This window comes from Triturus cristatus, chromosome 7, assembly GCF_964204655.1.
Source record: "Triturus cristatus chromosome 7, aTriCri1.1, whole genome shotgun sequence".
Lineage (NCBI taxonomy): Eukaryota > Metazoa > Chordata > Amphibia > Caudata > Salamandridae > Triturus > Triturus cristatus.
Genome location: NC_140590.1, coordinates 137211863 through 137229315, shown reverse-complemented (window position 1 = coordinate 137229315; position 17453 = coordinate 137211863). Strand labels below are relative to the sequence as shown.

Here is a 17453-nt window from a genome sequence, read left to right as displayed (position 1 = left end):
ATCACCCCAGCTACATTTAATTTGTTCTAGGCATAACTCACTATCCTCAGATTATCTAGTTGGATCATTCCACTATACTCAAGTTGTGTGGGTGGATGACTCAAGCTATCCTTCACATGTCTAGGTGTATCACCCCTGCAGCACCTAAATTGGTTAGGTTGACTCATCCAGCTATCCTTAACTTGTTTTGTCTTTGCGTATCCCTCCCATTACATTGAGTTTATCTAGGGAGGCGTTAAGACTTTGTAGTAAAACATCATTCACTGCTCCAGTCTTTGAACTGTTGTAGGCAAACTATCACCTCAGATACCCAAAATGGCTTTCTCAATCCTTTGCTACCTCTTCTAATCTCTTTCCCGAGTAGTCAGATTCAGGGGCGCAGGGGAAAGCAGAAGGCAGACCGGGGTGCCCTTTGATCCCCATCTCCCTTGTAAAGCCCTATGTATCTGTGATTATGCACTGCATGAGTTTACTCGCACATTTTCTCTGTGCCCACCTTTATTTAGAGCAAAAAGGGAAAATAAAATTATTTAGCAGATGAGATGTGCTCGCATGACCCACATGGTTGCAGGGCAGAATCTTGCTGGAATCAGCGTGATCCTGCCCTCAGCACATCCGGATGATGTGAACCAACTGATAATGAAATATCAGATAAACAAGTGAAGCCTGCTCAATCACTGCAGACTGACCTAGCTCTGATGCTTCATCCCTCCAAGATACAGGAGTGGACAAGGACTTCCCAAAACCCAAGCTCTGAACTAAGGAAAAGACCCATGATTGGCAGGTGATGTTTAGGAGCTTGATTTTTTCAGACTACCATGAAATTGAAAACGAAAATGACAAATCTCCATGGAAACGTGTTATCTTCAAATCTTTAAACAGTGCAATCATTACTTTGCAGAAGCAAAATATTATAACCAATCAAATAATTTGCTATATCTCTCTATAGCAGCAATCTAGCCAAAAGGCAGTGGTGTGTTGTACATGGTCACACACAAGCATAAAGTCAGTGAGTGATAGGAAGGGTAGTCGAGTTAGGGACTGTTAATGAATTGTGATGTAGTGCTCCTTAAATAGGAAAGTCTTTAACTCTTTACTAAACTGGAGCAGTGATGATAACTGTGCCTTCAAATATCTCTGACATAGAATCTTGCCTTCCCCCTTGCACCCCTGCTGTGTAACGCTGCCAAATATCTTGCTACGCATATAGGTTTTGGAAACTTGAGTGAAGAAAATATTGATTAACACTTACCTATTGGTGCAGTATAGTCAGTTCTGTGCGGGGGAACTGTAAAGGAAAAGAACCAAAAAGATTGATTTAGTTCATGGGTATATTATTTATTTATTTTGTTTAAGATTTTTTTTAAATAGCACTGATTTACTTAGAGGGGTGTCAATGTGCTTTAAAAACAACAATCAGGCCTTAGTCTTAAGAAATACATAGAAAAAGATGGGAGCAACAAGGAAACACAGAACCTTTGAGAAAAATCAAATACAAAGTACTGGGGGAGGTATGATGTGAGTGAGTGGAAAGAGAGAAAGGATGACATAAATACATTTATCCTTCAGCAGGTTTGAGGAAAGGAGAGGCATTATAACATTCAGGAGAATGTAGGTGCTGTTGACAGGATAAGCATGATCCCTCACTTTTAATGAGGTTGCAAGGTCTGTTATAAGGAGTCAACCCGATACTTTTTGCATTCACCTCTCCTATTTTTCTGAATTTGTTTTTGCTGGCCTAAGGAGTTGCTGTACTTTACCACGTCTAACCAATGCTAAAGTGCATGTGCTCACTGCCTAAAACATGGTAAAATTGTCTTACATCTGATTGGCATATTTAATTTACTTAAAAGTCCCTAGTAAAGTGGTATACCATGGGCTGTAAAAGAAATGCTACTGGTGAGCCAGCTGCACTTAATGAGCCACCCACTTAAGCAACCCCTTAAAACATGTCCAAGGTCTGTCATTACAACCTGTATGCAGTTTTAAATTGCCAATTCGACTTAGCAAAAGAGCCCTCTTGCCAAGCCGTAACCCCTCTTTCATTACATATAAGCCACCTCTAACGTAGGCCCTAGGCACCCTTTAGGGCAGGGTGCATTGAAATTGAAAGGTCGGATATGTACTTTTAAGTTATACATGTCCTGGTAGTGAAAAACTTGCACATTTGTTTTTTACTACTGTGAAGTCTACCTCTCCCATAGTATAACATTTGGTTTCGTTATTACATTTGATAAGTGCTAACTTTTAATTGGGAACAGGTTTGAAAGTCATATTTGGTGTCTGAGAAATTGTAATTTAAAACCCTCTTTAATGGTATTTTAAGTCCAAATTTTGAAAATGCCTCTTTTAGAAAGTTGATAATTTCTAAGACTACCTGTCCTAGACGAAGCCTAACGAAACAAACTCAACACTCCATAGTAAACTGATGTGCGTGAACATGATAACAAGTTTTCAATCCAACGTAGTTCATTGCTTCTTTTATTCAAAAGCGTGATTCATTGATGAATGTTGAACTTCACATTACATTATGTAGTAAAAACTCGACGTTTGTTGTTCCCAATGCATTTTGGGTGTTTTAGAAAGTTGACATTTTCCTGCCCTAACTATTTGGTGCCTGCAGCCAGCTCCTGTGTCACATGACTGGGTGTGGTTGGCAGCTATTCTTCGTATATTGCTCCCAGACAGCCACACAATAAAGAGATTAGGTGACCCTGTAAGGGCAGGATGGGTGGGGTGGGCAGCGCAGGGAACACCCCTTTTGCATGTCAATAGGCCGTGCCCTTCCTTCACACATAGAACGTCACACTAGCCCATTGTGCCTGAAGCCAGGCAAGAGACAGGACAGAGAGGCAGGCAATTCAAAGCACTTCTCAAAGTGAATCTCTAGAAACCTATACTACTTCAAAGAAGGCCCCAGGTATGATAATATGAAAATATTATCAGAACCTACTCAGCGCGACGGAACTCAATGCAGGACTCCACATCGTGCCTTGAAACCATAACGGCGCAATGCCCTCAAACCAGGACATGAGATAAAATTCCCAGCAGGCCTAACCCGGTCTCTGTATCCGGCCCATGCTCCATCGCAGTTGGCCTGAACTTGTGACCTTGTCTCAGTCCAACGTGACCAAATGACCACAGTGGGTCTTCTGTGCTTCCAGGCTTTATTTTTTTACCCAAATCTTTAAAATTGCATCTCTCCGGGTTAAGTTATTGTTTTTTTGTTGTAAAATAATTTATTACATTTTACTCTAGGTGCTGCATAAATACTTTACACATTGCCTCTAAGTTAAGCCGCACTGCTTTGTGCTAAGCTACCAGAGGGTTAAGCACAGATTTAGAGATTGTGGTTGTTGCGTGAGAATGGCTCACATTCCCCCTCAACCAATGATCCAATTTCTCACAGGAATAGTGCAGGATCCATTTCCTTTATTGATTGGCTAGGGCAATATGTAAAGTACAATCATCCCTAAAAAGACGCCCTAAAAAGAGGCTCACCTTTTAACTCCTTGCTTTGTATTTTTAGACCCTAATAACTGCTAGCCTCTTTATTAATTTCAACCAAACACAAATAAAGCTAACAATGTATTCACCGTTTTAGGTCTGGCCTAGAGACACCTTTATCTGTCTGTTCAATCGTATCTACTGAAATTGTTTTTGAAATAAAATTAAAACATTTGTACATATAAAGAGGGGCTTTGAGATAGCCCTTGTCCTTCATTGGTCTATTTAGCTGTCGTTCATATATTGCTTACATTCACCATAGCACACTACAAGGCTATTATTCAGCACTCTTAAGCCATTAGCTCTCATGCACTGCGAGGGTGAACATTTTTACCTAATCACATATGCACATCGACCGAAAAAGAAGTGCACTTTTGTGCCAGGGCAGGTGGGCCAATACTTTACTTTTCCAGTGCTTTTTTCCTTTCCATTCTTTATTATTCAGTCATCCTTGTGTGTTTAAACTATAGTTGCAGGTTACAGTAATTCAAAGCCAATAGTACCTTTTCTTTGCGACAGTAAGAATATTTTCCTGGTATGTGCATTAAAAGTAATAACATATTCTTTACTTGTCTTAAATACATCCGACTTGCCTTAAATACAGCTCCTTTACTGTTATATTAAAATGTCATGTGATGGTTAATTATTTAAACAATGCAAACGATTTATTCCATGCAGATGGTTGCAATATTTAGGTGGGTGCATGCTTTCTTTATTCTTTTTTAAAGTTTGTCGCATATGCTTCCAATAAAAACAAATATTAAAAAAATATAACCATAGCATAGAGGAGGCAGAAAGGATGTGGATTTTTTTTACTAGTCGTGTAGTAGAGAGGGTGGCCTTAAAAAATACTAAATTGCATAGGATACAATAATTAAGACAGTGAAGTATAATCAACCAAGACCTTCAGGATTAGGCATTGAAGACTAATGTTGCTCAGGTGAAGATGTGTAATTGGAACAAATCTTGGATCATGTTTTTATTATTGGTTCAAATGGATGAAGGATTTAGATGCAACAAACCTGTTGACCACCCATGGGTAACACCTCCTAGTGTTTGGAGATTTTGAAAAATTCTGACTTTTTCTTTTGAATGTTTTAGAAAAGAAAGTGCTTTAATGTCACACATCCAGTTCCTGTGTACTGCAAGTAGTCCCTGCACCACTCAAAATGTTCCAGAGTGCCTACTTATAGTTAATTGAATACATTTTGAGTTCTGCAACATGTTTCTTACATTCTAACTGAGGAAGAGAAGAACACTCAGACTTGTTGTTGCAAAGATTCCAGAGGCCCATGTGGAACTCTGGACCCGACACCCAGTAATCTGTTGCCAGGGAGATCACGCAGCAGAGGATGCTGAGGACGATGAAGCCCAAACCGGTCACTTGCAGAACAGACATCTTTGGTTCACCAAGGTGGGCGTGTCCTCTTTAAAGGGGCATCTGCATAAATGACAATAATCGGACAGGTGAGCATCGACATCTCTACTCCTGCACCATCGTTCAGTAACACCAACGCTGTTCAACTTCCGCGGCAGTCAGGAGGTATAAGTCTACATCAAAAGCGTTTTCTGACTAATTCCTCAAAAAAGGTTGTAATTTATGCACGTTTGTCCCAATATCACTGTATAGGACTATTACCACTCATGACCTAAACAGGGTGGAACCATATTTTATGGCAGAACAAGTAACTGTAAGTACTCCTAAATGCCCTTTGTGAATACCGAAAGTCATAAAGTTGGGATTTTGTCCCTGTTAATCTTAGGTTTTAGCCTTCTTAAGACCAAAACTTAAGTTTAACTGAGACAAGATCCTAGCTTTACGACTTTCGGTATTCACAAAGGGCATTTAGGAGTACGAAAGTTAGGATTCCTAACTTTAGTACTCCTAAATGCATTTTGTAAAGTTAGGATTTTGTCTCAGATTACTTTTGTGAATCGGGCCCATAGAGTCTGCCAACTGATCATTAGTAATAGAGACCATTTTCGGATCATGGGGCTGGATGTGGTCACAAAACACAGAAAGAAACTGTTGGGTCTATGTATATTGCTAGCCTAACTGGAAAATTAACAACCAAGGTGTGTCCTTTTTATAGGACGGTTTCCCTCACCTACCATAGGTGGCATGCTTCATAGTTGGGAACCTCCTTGTATTGTGATGCCAAATCACAATACAGGCTACAACCTCCTCACTGAGAGGGAGGCGCGTAGGGATGTATTTTTTTGTTAGGAGAGAATATACTAAATACCCAATTGTAGAGCAAGGGTTGGTGAGGGCAGCAGACCAAGAGAAACAAGCATTGGCATAGCCAATAGGTCTCGCCTTTGGGACCTTATAAGTGTTAAGCCATGCAACAGTTGCATACCTAAACACTTATAAGGTCCCAAAAGTGTGACCTATTGGCTATGCCAATGCTTGTTTTAACTGCTGCAATCTAATGAAGCCTCACGGAGAACATCAAAGCGATCGCGATCAAATATCAAAGCGGCCCTGCGGCCGCGAAAGTGAAAGTAATCGCGGGAAAGCATGACGCGCGCGCCCGCGCACATGCACTGTAGGTCTAGGCTGGTCTGGTAGCACTTTTTTGAGCCCTCACAAAATGTCTCACCAGCCCAGCGCATGCGCTGGGTCAGGCGAGACCTAAAAATTGATTAAAACTAACTATAGGGTTAGGTCCTGAAGAAAACCCTGACACCGATCGGCCATAGGCTGAAACATGTTGACCTCTATGACACATGAGTGGGTTTGATGATTCCCGCAGTGCCATGCTGTTTTTAATTCTAGCCCATGGTCACCCTAATAAAGTTTTTGTTGCAACCCTGTAGTTAGTTTTAAGCACTTTTTTCACTTGCTCTGCTGCCTTCCCAACCCTCTTGCTCCACAATTGAGGGGCATATCATCAAGGCCATGCGATAATTATCGCTCAGCGCTCTTAGCGCAACGATAATTATCGCCGGCAAACGCTGAATTTTATCGTGGAGATAGCGTGCTATCAGCAACGCTAATCACTAAAGCGATAAAATTCAGAGTGCAAGCTGCCAATTGTGCGATTATCGCTGGAAATACAGCGATAATCGCACAAGGTTTGGCGAAAGCTTGCTGATAGGGCAAGGCATACTTAGCCATGATATCCACCTTACATAGGATATCATGGCTAAGTCAATCTTGAAGCAGGCGTAAGAAAAGTAGCGATAACAGAGCTTATCTCTACTCTGCTTGTCGCTCTGCAGGTTAGCGTGCCCATTGATAATTGGAGAAATGTCGCTTAGAGACATTTCTCCAGTTATGTCAGGGCAGGAACGCCCACTTTGCATCTCATTAGAGATGCAAAGATGGGCCTTAGGGGAAAGGGCGATAACGCAAGGATTCATGCGATAGCGTGAGCCTGCTGATTAGGGGATAAAATTATCGCCGCTTTCCGTCCGAAAACGGACGCTAAAGCGGCGATAATTTTATCCCCGGGGCTTGATGATATGCCCCTGAGTATTTAGTATAAACCCCTCTTAGCACAAAAACAATCCAGAGCTGCATCTTGTGTTTTGATATACAAAGCAGGGTAGCCAACCCTTGCAGGTCTTAAGTCCTCTTCTAGCCCTCCTGTGTGATGTACCACTGGATGTGGTACCTCATAAGTCCTGCCCTGTCAGGTGGCTGTCTGGCATGTTCTGTACAGCCTGGAATGAACTACAGCCTGGAAATGTGCTGCCCTGCAAAAATTTACCTTTTTTTAAAACAACTTTATTTATGCATTTGTTACTGTAACATGCCCATACAAAAGGAATCTTTAAGTAGAGTTATTATTACAAGGAGAGATGATACCATATTGGTTGATTAAAGCTATCTTCCGAAAGACGAAATTGAGGAAAAGCTTTGCTTGGAGAATTCGATGTAGTTACTAGCCCTTCTGGCCAGTACAAAAAATAGGAAAACATCTTCACTGCCCATGAATTATATTTAACAGCCCCATTCACACATCTCCCAAGTTATTGCATAAAAAAGGAAGGTCAGGCAACACAGGGGAAGTAAATTTACTCATATTGTGGAACATCGCTAGCTTGGCAGGCAAACGGGATGACCCGGATTGGGTAGGCTTCATCCACAGGGCAGATATATATTGTATCCTGAGACGTGGGCTACTGAGGCGATGTCCCTAGATGGGTATAATGACTTCCATATTGTGGCAAGTATGGAAAGAAGGGGACCCTGATATGTGTGTTAGCCATGCATATTAAAAAAAAAAAACACAGGTATCAATACAACTACTCCCAGTCAAGGACCTCTGTGGAATATCCAACATTTAAAGCTAACCGTGAACGCTCCGAAAGAGGAGAGGATAGATATCCTGACCCTGTACATACCACCTGGGCATAATGGCAAGGTCAGCGTCCCGCTTTCCTCACTGGAGGGGGTCATTAGCAAAATCCCAGATGATAAACAGACTCGGATAATGGGCTGACTGTGGGTAGTGATTTTAACAACCACCCACCATCTAATGTTTTGGAGAGTTGGTGCAAATAAGAGGACAAATGCTGGTTGGTATCAGACCCAATTATTCTGGAAGAATTGACTTTCATAGGAGGGGTATCTTTACCTCTCTTTTGTTGAGTACAGGCACGCGATTCTGAATGGGTGCACGCAGTTGGACAGCCCAGCAAACTGCACCTACAGGCGGGGTGGAGGGAGATGCTTGGCACAGAGTGATCGACCTGAAGATACACCCTAGACCAGAAAACATCATGACCGACCTACTTGCAGATACAATGGTGGATGTTGTTAAGGCGATGTCTACACCCATTAAGAGCCTATTCCACCTGATGACTCTGGAATAAACACCTAATGTAAGGTCAGTAAGAGGGGTTTAGCAGGCTATGAGTTAAGTATGGAATCACTAATTCTAGTATCTTTCAATACAATGATGGAGAAGATTGCACTGTTTCAGATAATACCTATCCATCCCAAAGAGAAAATAATAAAGAGTAACAACCTACTGGATTGGTCTGACGTATAAATATTACTCTTGTAAGAAAACATTTTCAGTGGCTTTGACAATGTGCAGAATGTCGCTTGCTTCGGAAGCACGTTTTGGGGATTTAAGAAGAACATATAAAAAAATTGTCATGCAAAAAAAAGCAGAGGATCCAGCAAGAGCATGGAACAATTGCATTGGCTGCTGTAGGAGCAATGACCTCAAGTAATTCTAGATGAGGGACTTGCTGGGTCTGTTTGCTCAATGGACTAATGTGTCCTTTGCAAGGGCCTGTGTTTGACCTCATGGTCACAGGTTCGAATCCTGGTAGGTTCACTCAGCCTTTTATCCATCTGAGGTCGATAAAATGAGTACCATTGAGTTGGATAACAATAAACATCTGTTATTCAGCGCCGAGATACCTCCGCTTGAACTTGCGCTTTATAAATGCTTATGGTATGTTAACAAGCATGGCCACAAGATTGAACACTACATCGGGGCTTATGTGTGGGTGGCTCAATTTACAAAGATGTGTAGATAAGATCCTGACCTTGTCAGGTGCATGCCAGAAACTCCTGATGCTGGTAACACCTGCAGTTTACACCTTCTCTGCCCTGAGCCAGCGAAATCTACAAGGCAGCAACAGGCTAATAAAGCCCAATGTCCTGATGTGGTTCCTGTGGAACTTTTTCCAGAAAACTCAGTTTTCTGGGCTGGCATCTCAGTGAAGTTCTATAATGCGGTGCTCCAGTCAGACTGAATTCCTCAGTCCTGGCGATCTGCTATATTGGTCCCCTGCATAAGAAAGGAAGTTGTACTGACCCTGCATATTATAGGCCCATCTCAATTTTAGATGGGGTGGGGAAAATATTTGGTGGGTATTCCTGAATCATTTCCAGGGTTGGGCTTTGTCTGGGCATGCTCCCCGACGACATCGCTTCAATGGACTGTGTGTCTTAATGACAACGGACTGCACAGCTAGAAGATGATGCATCGCCTTCATCGCCAAGGGGTTTGACGACAAAGTCTTGCTGATTGCACGGATCTGAACCGACGCATCACCTCCATCTACGTGATCGATGATGATGTGCCACCTTCTCGGCTCCTCGCATTGAGTCTCCGATGTCGACACTTCCTCTATCCAAAGTACTTTCTCAGCGGGAGCTGCATGTGTCCTGTAGCCAGCCTGCTCTCCATTGCAGTCACCCTGAATTTTGGATTTAGATGTCCACGTTGGCGTTTTATTACTCTAAGCACTATAATTTAATAATATTTTTTCAAATTCATAACTTCGGTTCTGTTTATTGGATTTCCTAATCTTGTGTGGAGTCTTTTTGTGATGTTTTCATTGTGTTACTGTGTGTGTGTTGCACAAATACTTTACGCTTTGCCTCTTTAGATAAGCCTGACTGCTCCGTGCAAAGCTACCCACAGGCTATCTCTTAGTGCGTATCTGGCTTACCCTGACTAAAGTGGTGGTTTCTGCTAGGACAAGGTGCAAACCAGGAACCCCATTTCTAACAAGGTCCGTCTTTGATCTGGTATGTAGAAAAAGGCTTAATCTGCGGGTATTGATCTACCCCTGTTGGCAGCTATCAAAGGTCTTCACTGTTGCAATGTAACGCAAGTCTGACTTGGTCCAGATGGGGGATGTAACTCCCCCCTTCCTCACCCGCTCTGTAGCTTGGCAGGGTTGCGTCATTGACTGTCTTCTGTTTAGCTTATATATAAATTATGTTATTGCCAGTTGGGAGGCGATGGACATAGATTGTCCTAAGCTGTTAGATGAGAAGGTCCCAATATTGTTAAATACGGATGACGCAGTGCTGCTATCATTGATGGAAAACTCCAAGCATGTCATGATTAACACATTTCTTGGGTTCTGCACAGCAAAACGTCTACTTATTAGTTGGAAGAAAAAACAAAGACCATGGTGATGAAAACAAGTTTGCACGTATGGAGGCCATTCAAGAAAGATGTGGGGGGGTGCTAGGAAAGGTTGATCAGTTCACCTATGTTGGTCTGCTTCCATCGCTCACTCAGTTGGCAGCCTCATCTGGGACATCTACAGGTAAGTTCAGAGCATGCTGCGATGCTGCTCTTAGATTTGCCGAAAGGATAGACAGCCGGCCCCTAAAGGCCGTCTTGAAGCTCTATAGGTAGAAAGCTGTTGCTCCAGCTCATTATGGTGCCAAGAGTTGGGGTTACAACGAAGCCAGGAACTTGCAAGTGGTGGAAAATAATTTCCTGCGTATTTTGTTAAAATTGGGCCCTGGGACTCCGCTACTCCCCCTATAGGCAGAGCTGGGTATGACCTGCATCAGACATAGCCGCCTTAAGACCTGTTCTATATTGGATGCGCTTAAACAGAATCCCCATAGCAAGTGTGTATTTACAATCTGCTCTGGAAGTGCCAGCTCTAGAACGCACAAAGGTCATAGGTGGGGGGAACATGGATGTAAAGTACTTAATGCTATAGGCGTGGACCATGTCTGGTGGGAAGGCAGTCACATAAATTGTGGGAGCCCTGCAGCGGTCCAGGAGGCATGCTGGCATTTGGAATTTACTGGAGCTTGTAGCAATACGAACCCTCTAACTGCTCACGAGTTTTAGTATTAGTCCTACAGACACGCCCCATATTTAGATCTGCTACACCCGGAACCGAAACGTACCTTATATGTAAATTCTGGATAGGAATCTTTCAAACTCGAGCTTTTCGCTTCAAATGGGTTGCACACCCGTCTCAAGATTGCACATGGACTTTAGGGGCAAGGACACAATATTATATTTATTGCTTGTCTTGCACAACAACAGCCGGCCCAAGACGGTGCTGGCTTTGCCCTCTGTTTAGTACGTTTGGGATAAGATCTCTTTGTAATGCCTTGTCACTGTGCTATAGGACATAAGATATTGATAATGTTTGCACAGTTCCCTCTTACATGTGATCTACCAGGTTTATTTTGAGAAAAGAACAAACAGAAGGTTGAATCCGGTACTTGTTTGCTGACTGATTTTATTTGCATCACCAATTTATGAAGGGGTTTAATTATTATGAACTATAATGAGCTTTTTGTGTGGTTTTATTGTTACTAGTGTGATTTTAGCATGGACATATTATTATTATTTCGCCGTCATCTGATTTTTTAGGTCTCGCTGAGCCCAGCGCATGCTCTGGCTCGGAGAGACATTTTGTATGTGAGTTTTCAAAGTGCTGCTGGTTGGCCTAGCGCTTGCGATCACGTGACCGTGCATGCGCGACCCGCTAGCCTTCAGCAGCACTTTGAAAACTCGTGCGCGATCGCGATCACTTTCGCTTTCAGAGCGATCGCGATGACACACGCTTTCAATGCACAATTGCGGCAGCCATCTGCTCTTTACAAGCACATTGACATATTTTCAGATGACTTCTATATTGCGATGGTAACATTATCATGTCTAATTTCTTTTTTATAGATACTAGAACACATTGTAATAGCTCTGTCCTGTCTACCTCGTGACAAAGGAGAGGACTCTTTTATCAAACCCCACGTAATTATCGATATGTAAATAGAACTATATAAAGCTGTAAATAGACTGTTGACTGGCTAACTAAAACCAGCATTGTAGGGAAGTTTATCTGTGTCCGTGGCACAGACTGGCTCAAACATCCAATCCGGGCTCACTGTCTAGTCAGTACAATCAACTTTGCACCTGCCTCCTCGCAAAGTGCCCCGAGGCGGCTGGCAGCAGCCTGTGGCGCTTTACCAAAACCCTAAAATATATAAAACAATCTAAAAAGGTATTCTGATTATTGATTGAATGCGAATTAATGGAGTTATAAATGTTATACACATAAAGCGGCGCACAATCGGTGCCTTGTGTACTTGTGCAGAGGCAGCGAGTGTACGTCACATTAACAATAACAAGCAGCAATCTAGTACAAACGAATCAGCCCCTTTGTCGCTCAACACACATTTCGAGGTGTTTGGGTTTATCGGTTTTCAGTAGAAACCCATCACTGATATACCAGGAGCCGGATTAAATGCACTGCACTCATTGGCTATTTGAAATAAACACTGGCAAAAGAACACGTGTATATACTAGCCGAAAGCAATAAAAACAAGCATTGGCATAGCCAATAGGTCTCGCTTTTGGGACCTTATGAGTATGTTTACTTTTGCTATAATCGTGGCACGTAAAGCGCGGGTGCCGCGATTATAACAAACGTAAAGAAATAGATGTTTTTTTCTATTTCTTTACTTTTGCTATAATCGCGGCACCCGCGCTTTACGTGCCGCGATTATAGCAAAAGTAAACATACTTATAAGGTCCCAAAAGCGAGACCTATTGGATATGCCAATGCTTGTAATAATATGGTGCTAGTTTCCCAGTTGATGACAGAATGGTGGCTTGCCATATCATGACATAACAGCGGTGCACCAGCACAAAGGGTGAACAGGGTGGAGACGGGAACTCAACTTGCCCTAAATTTGGGTCAGTGGCATGTTTACTGCCAATCTGTGTCTACGGATTCTGCTTTCGCGCAATAATCAGTCCACGCAAGGTACTTTTAGCGTAAAAGGCCATTTTATTAGGACAGGGTTGGACAATCATAACCAGAAACATAACACAGATCCCCAACAATCCCCAACAACAACATTTCTCACTATCCCATACTCTCCAAGACTCCAACTACTCCATCCCCGCTTCACACTGCAACCTTCTCACTTCCATTCGCTTCCTCACTTCTCTTCCAAAACTCCACCATCATCTCCATTCGTCATACACTGGTCTGACGCACCCCCACGTTTCCCCAGTACCCCCCTCCCCGGAAGGGTGAGTATGCCCGTCATGGACTCCTCCCCCCTCCCCAATCCGCCCCACACACACACAACCCGTCCTAAACTGGCACGCCGAGAAACATGACAACACCAACTAGTCATGTAATTGCCGGGTGGGCGGGTGGCCAACGATCCACTAACTGACCCACCCTGAGGCGCTGGGGAAAGGAAGAGGAAGGACTTCCTCTTCCTCCCCCTTTTAATCCCTACCTGACGACCCCACCCCTTATCCCACCCCTTCCTCCCCTGTCCTTCAATTGCGCATAATCCCCGGGGGAAGACTAGACCGCTGGTCTTACTTCCCCCGGGGGCCGCATCGCGCAATAATCTGTCCACGCAAGGTACTTTTAGCGTAAATGGCCATTTTATTAGGACAGGGTTGGACAATCATAACCAGAAACATAACACAGATCCCCAACAATCCCCAACAACAACATTTCTCACTATCCCATACTCTCCAAGACTCCAACTACTCCATCCCCGCTTCACACCGCAACCTTCTCACTTCCATTCGCTTCCTCACTTCTCTTCCAAAACTTCACCATCATCTCCATTCGTCATACACTGGTCTGACGCACCCCCACGTTTCCCCAGTATCCCCCTCCCCGGAAGGGTGAGTATGCCCGTCATGGACTCCTTCCCCCTCCTGACCCACCCTGAGGCGCTGGGGAAAGGAAGAGGAAGGACTTCCTCTTCCTCCCCCTTTTAATCCCTACCTGACGACCCCACCCCTTATCCCACCCCTTCCTCCCCTGTCCTTCAATTGCGCGAAATCCCCGGGGGAAGACTAGACCGCTGGTCTTACTTCCCCCGGGGGCCGCATTGTGTTAGTCTTGCGTAAAAATCACTCACGCCAAAATGCAAAGATAAGAACAAGACTTGATTACTACTCACATTGTGTTCAGAGGCCAGTTCCTAACCCCCCTGGCCCGCGAAAATATTAAATTCTCTCTGTTTCCTCATTTTATTCACAGATAGCAGCAAGGGCACCACATTTCTTTCCGCCCAGAGCGTTATCTGCGCAAATGCCGTCCCACGGCACACCGCACACGCTGTAGTGACAGGACCTACTTTATTCATTTCATTCTTTCACTCAACTCTACCTGCTTCCGCTAAAGCATGCTAAAAATAGACGCCGAGCTGTTTGTATGCCAGACGGGCACGGAAGTCAGTCTTATTTCCAGAAGTATATCTGGTGTTCGTTGCCTTGCACACCCCGGAGGCTCCTACGCAAGTGATTCTCATAATCTCCGAATCTGTGGTAAAACACTATGGGGCAGATTTACGTTCTCTGGTGCATCCCTGCAAATCAGCAGGGATGCGCCAGGGAAGATGCGTCACGCAAGTTTGCCCTTGCGCCACCGCAGATGCGCCGCATTTACAATGCGGTGCATCGCGGAGCAAGGACAAGCAGATGCGTGACGCATCTGCCGGCGTAAGGTTGGCGCAGTACTGAAGTTGTGTCGCAAGCGCGACGCAACTCCAGCACTGTTCCAACCTGCCCTATCCCTAACATGGTGCGTCACGCCTTACGCCTGCTTGAAGCAGGCGTAAGGATTTGACGCACCAGCGTCGGAAAAGTGACAGCGTGAAATCTTGTAGATTTCACTGCGTCACTTTTCAGAGGCTTTTTCCGACGTACCGCCCACCCTGCATACATTAAACCTGACGTGGGTTTAATGTTGCGCAGGGCTTTACAACGTGACGCATCTCTCTTGATGCATCACATTGTAAATCTGTCGCAGCATGGCGCTAGCTTTGCGCCGCCGCTACTTCACAAAAGTGATGCCCCGGCGGCGCAAAAGTAATGGCTTGTAAATCTGTCACTATGACGCAGCAGAGGCGGAGGCGCAGTAGGCCAGCAGGCCCATGCACGTGCCGCTATCATAGCCCAAGTTTGGGAACGAAGGGGCAGATTTACAAGGCCCTTGCGCCACTTTTGCATCACTTTTAACATGGGAAAAGTGATGGAAAAGTGGCGCAAGAGCCTTGTAAATCTGCCCCAAAACACTTTAGACAGACTGGCATGCTTATCTTTACGTAGCACATCGCACTTTGTCATCTCCGGGGTTTTTAGACATTGAAAATATCTTTGTATGCAGTCTAAGTGCATGATTGAACTCTTTCTTGGAATCAAATTGCATTAAATTCTGCATGGAAAATCGATGCTTGCTTTAAAACTGGACACGTATCAAACAATAAAACGGCTGCCCGTAGCTTTAAGAGAACTCTATTGACTGATAAAGATTTTGTGTAGTAGTTTCGTTTCAGGCACCCCCAGGCACACAGAGCTCCCCTGCCTGGTTATGGCTTGTTTTGTTTTGTATTTGAGTTAGGTGAGCTGTACATGTGATGTCCACTACTCCCAGAACTTAAGGATCTGGTTTAGGGTTTGGCCGAGAACATACTCCATCGCAAACGCAATGGAGCACCCTGTGTGCGAAACTCTTGGTCCGAAATCGCCTCATTTAGAGAAGGGCAAAGTTTCCGTCGACAAAGTCTCAGTTGGCTCTCTTCAACAGAAGTTTTTCTCCGACAGTCCTGCGGAGTAGGAACCTTGGAGAAAGAACATACAAGGAGAAAGCACATACAAGACCCACCCAATTTAGGATAGATAGTGAAATGGCTTCTTTTAGGTCTCATCTGAGACAGTGCATGCCCTGGCGCTTGTGAGACGTTTTGTTAGCTCATAGGGGGCTTTGAGCCAGCCCATTGCTTTCCACTGGTTGGCTTCACTGTTGTTCTCATTTCCTTTCTTCTCTTTTGTCTTTTTGTCTGGCTTGAGAATTGGTTTAATTTGATTTAGATTTTTATAAAGCGCAACAATTACCCGTAGGCATCAAAGTGCTGTAGTCACAGAAGTCCGCTGCAAACCAGTGGCAAATCAAACATGTACATGCTAAGAAGGGGCTGCCTAAATAGTATATAACCAAGTCTTAAGTGCCTTTTTTAAAAGGCAAGTGCCCATTGATCGCAGTCACAGATTGGGAGAGCGAGTTCCAGAGTCTGGCTCCAGCGACTTAGAAGGCTCTGTAACCCCCCCCCCCCCCCCATCTCTTCTTCCGGACTCTAGCCATTATAACCAAATTGTGATGGACTGAACGGAGATTTCTTCCTGGAATGTACCTGTGGAGCATCTCCCTAATCCCAGCTGGACCCGATTGGTAGAGAGGTTTATGTACAATACTGATAGCCTTAAACATAATACGCTCCCTGATGGGGAGCTACTGCAGCTCACGCGGCCCCCCAGCAGCTGATTTTGCACTTAGGAATGTCAAGGATCGCCCTGGCGAGTGTGTTCTGTGCTGCCTGCAATTTTGCCTGGGTGCTGATATTAGAATCCAGACAGAGAGCGTTACAATATTTAATTCTGGACATGACCAATGTCAGGGCAACCTGCTTTCGTGCCGACAGAGGAATAAAGGAAAAGATTTTATTTAACTTCCTTATGAGCCATGTACGATTGCCAGTCCATGAAGCGAGAGATCGCTCTCTAGAATCCCTCAAGATTTTTTGCCTTCTCACTGGAGTAGGGAGGGTGCCTAAGGTGTCCGGCCACCAATTGTTATTTAAAATCGAGGCTTGCATCCCAAAGAGCAACACCTTGGTTGTCTGGCCATTGAGTTTAAGGAAATTCTTTTCCATCCAGTCTGAGACCGCAAACATACAGTGTGAGAAATTATCTGTGGTAGCTGCTGAGTTATTAGGGATCGACCCAATGATCAGGGTGTCGTCAGCGTATGATACCGCATACTGCTCATAAGAGCAAATAATGGTGGCAAGTGGAGAAACGTAAAGATGAACTAATATAGGGCTCAAAGATGAGCGCTGCGGTATGCCCCATGGCAAAAAAACCATCAGAGTAGTATTGGTTAGGAATTTCCCTCTTAGAGCTGTCCTTAAGGAAGAAGGACTATAATACAATAGCCCTATCTGCAATACCTATTTCTTGTAGGTGATCATCATCAGAGAAGTGGACATGGTCTCGAAGGCCGTGGACAGATCTAAAAAAAACAGAGCTGTGCCTTGCCCTTCATCCACTAGCCGCCTAATGTAGTCCATGGCCGAGACCAATGTGGTTTCGGCTCCATGATGTTTCCAGAAGCCGAACTGAGATATGTCCAACCAACCCTAATCTTCCACAAACTTCATCGGGTGGCCA

General features: G+C 44.1%; 1 protein-coding gene across 1 annotated transcript in view; it reads right to left on the bottom strand.

Annotated features, from left to right (window-relative positions):
• LOC146809038 (claudin domain-containing protein 2-like) overlaps positions 1 to 17453 on the bottom strand; it is a 79287-nt gene that overhangs the window by 34970 nt on the left and 26864 nt on the right. The window contains exons 2-3 of the mRNA XM_085615846.1: positions 4741 to 4948; positions 1253 to 1288 (exon numbers count right to left, since the gene is read on the bottom strand). Of these exons, the coding sequence (XP_085471972.1) occupies positions 1253 to 1288; positions 4741 to 4906 (202 nt within the window). The 5' untranslated portion in view covers positions 4907 to 4948. The remainder of the gene's footprint in view (positions 1 to 1252; positions 1289 to 4740; positions 4949 to 17453) is intronic.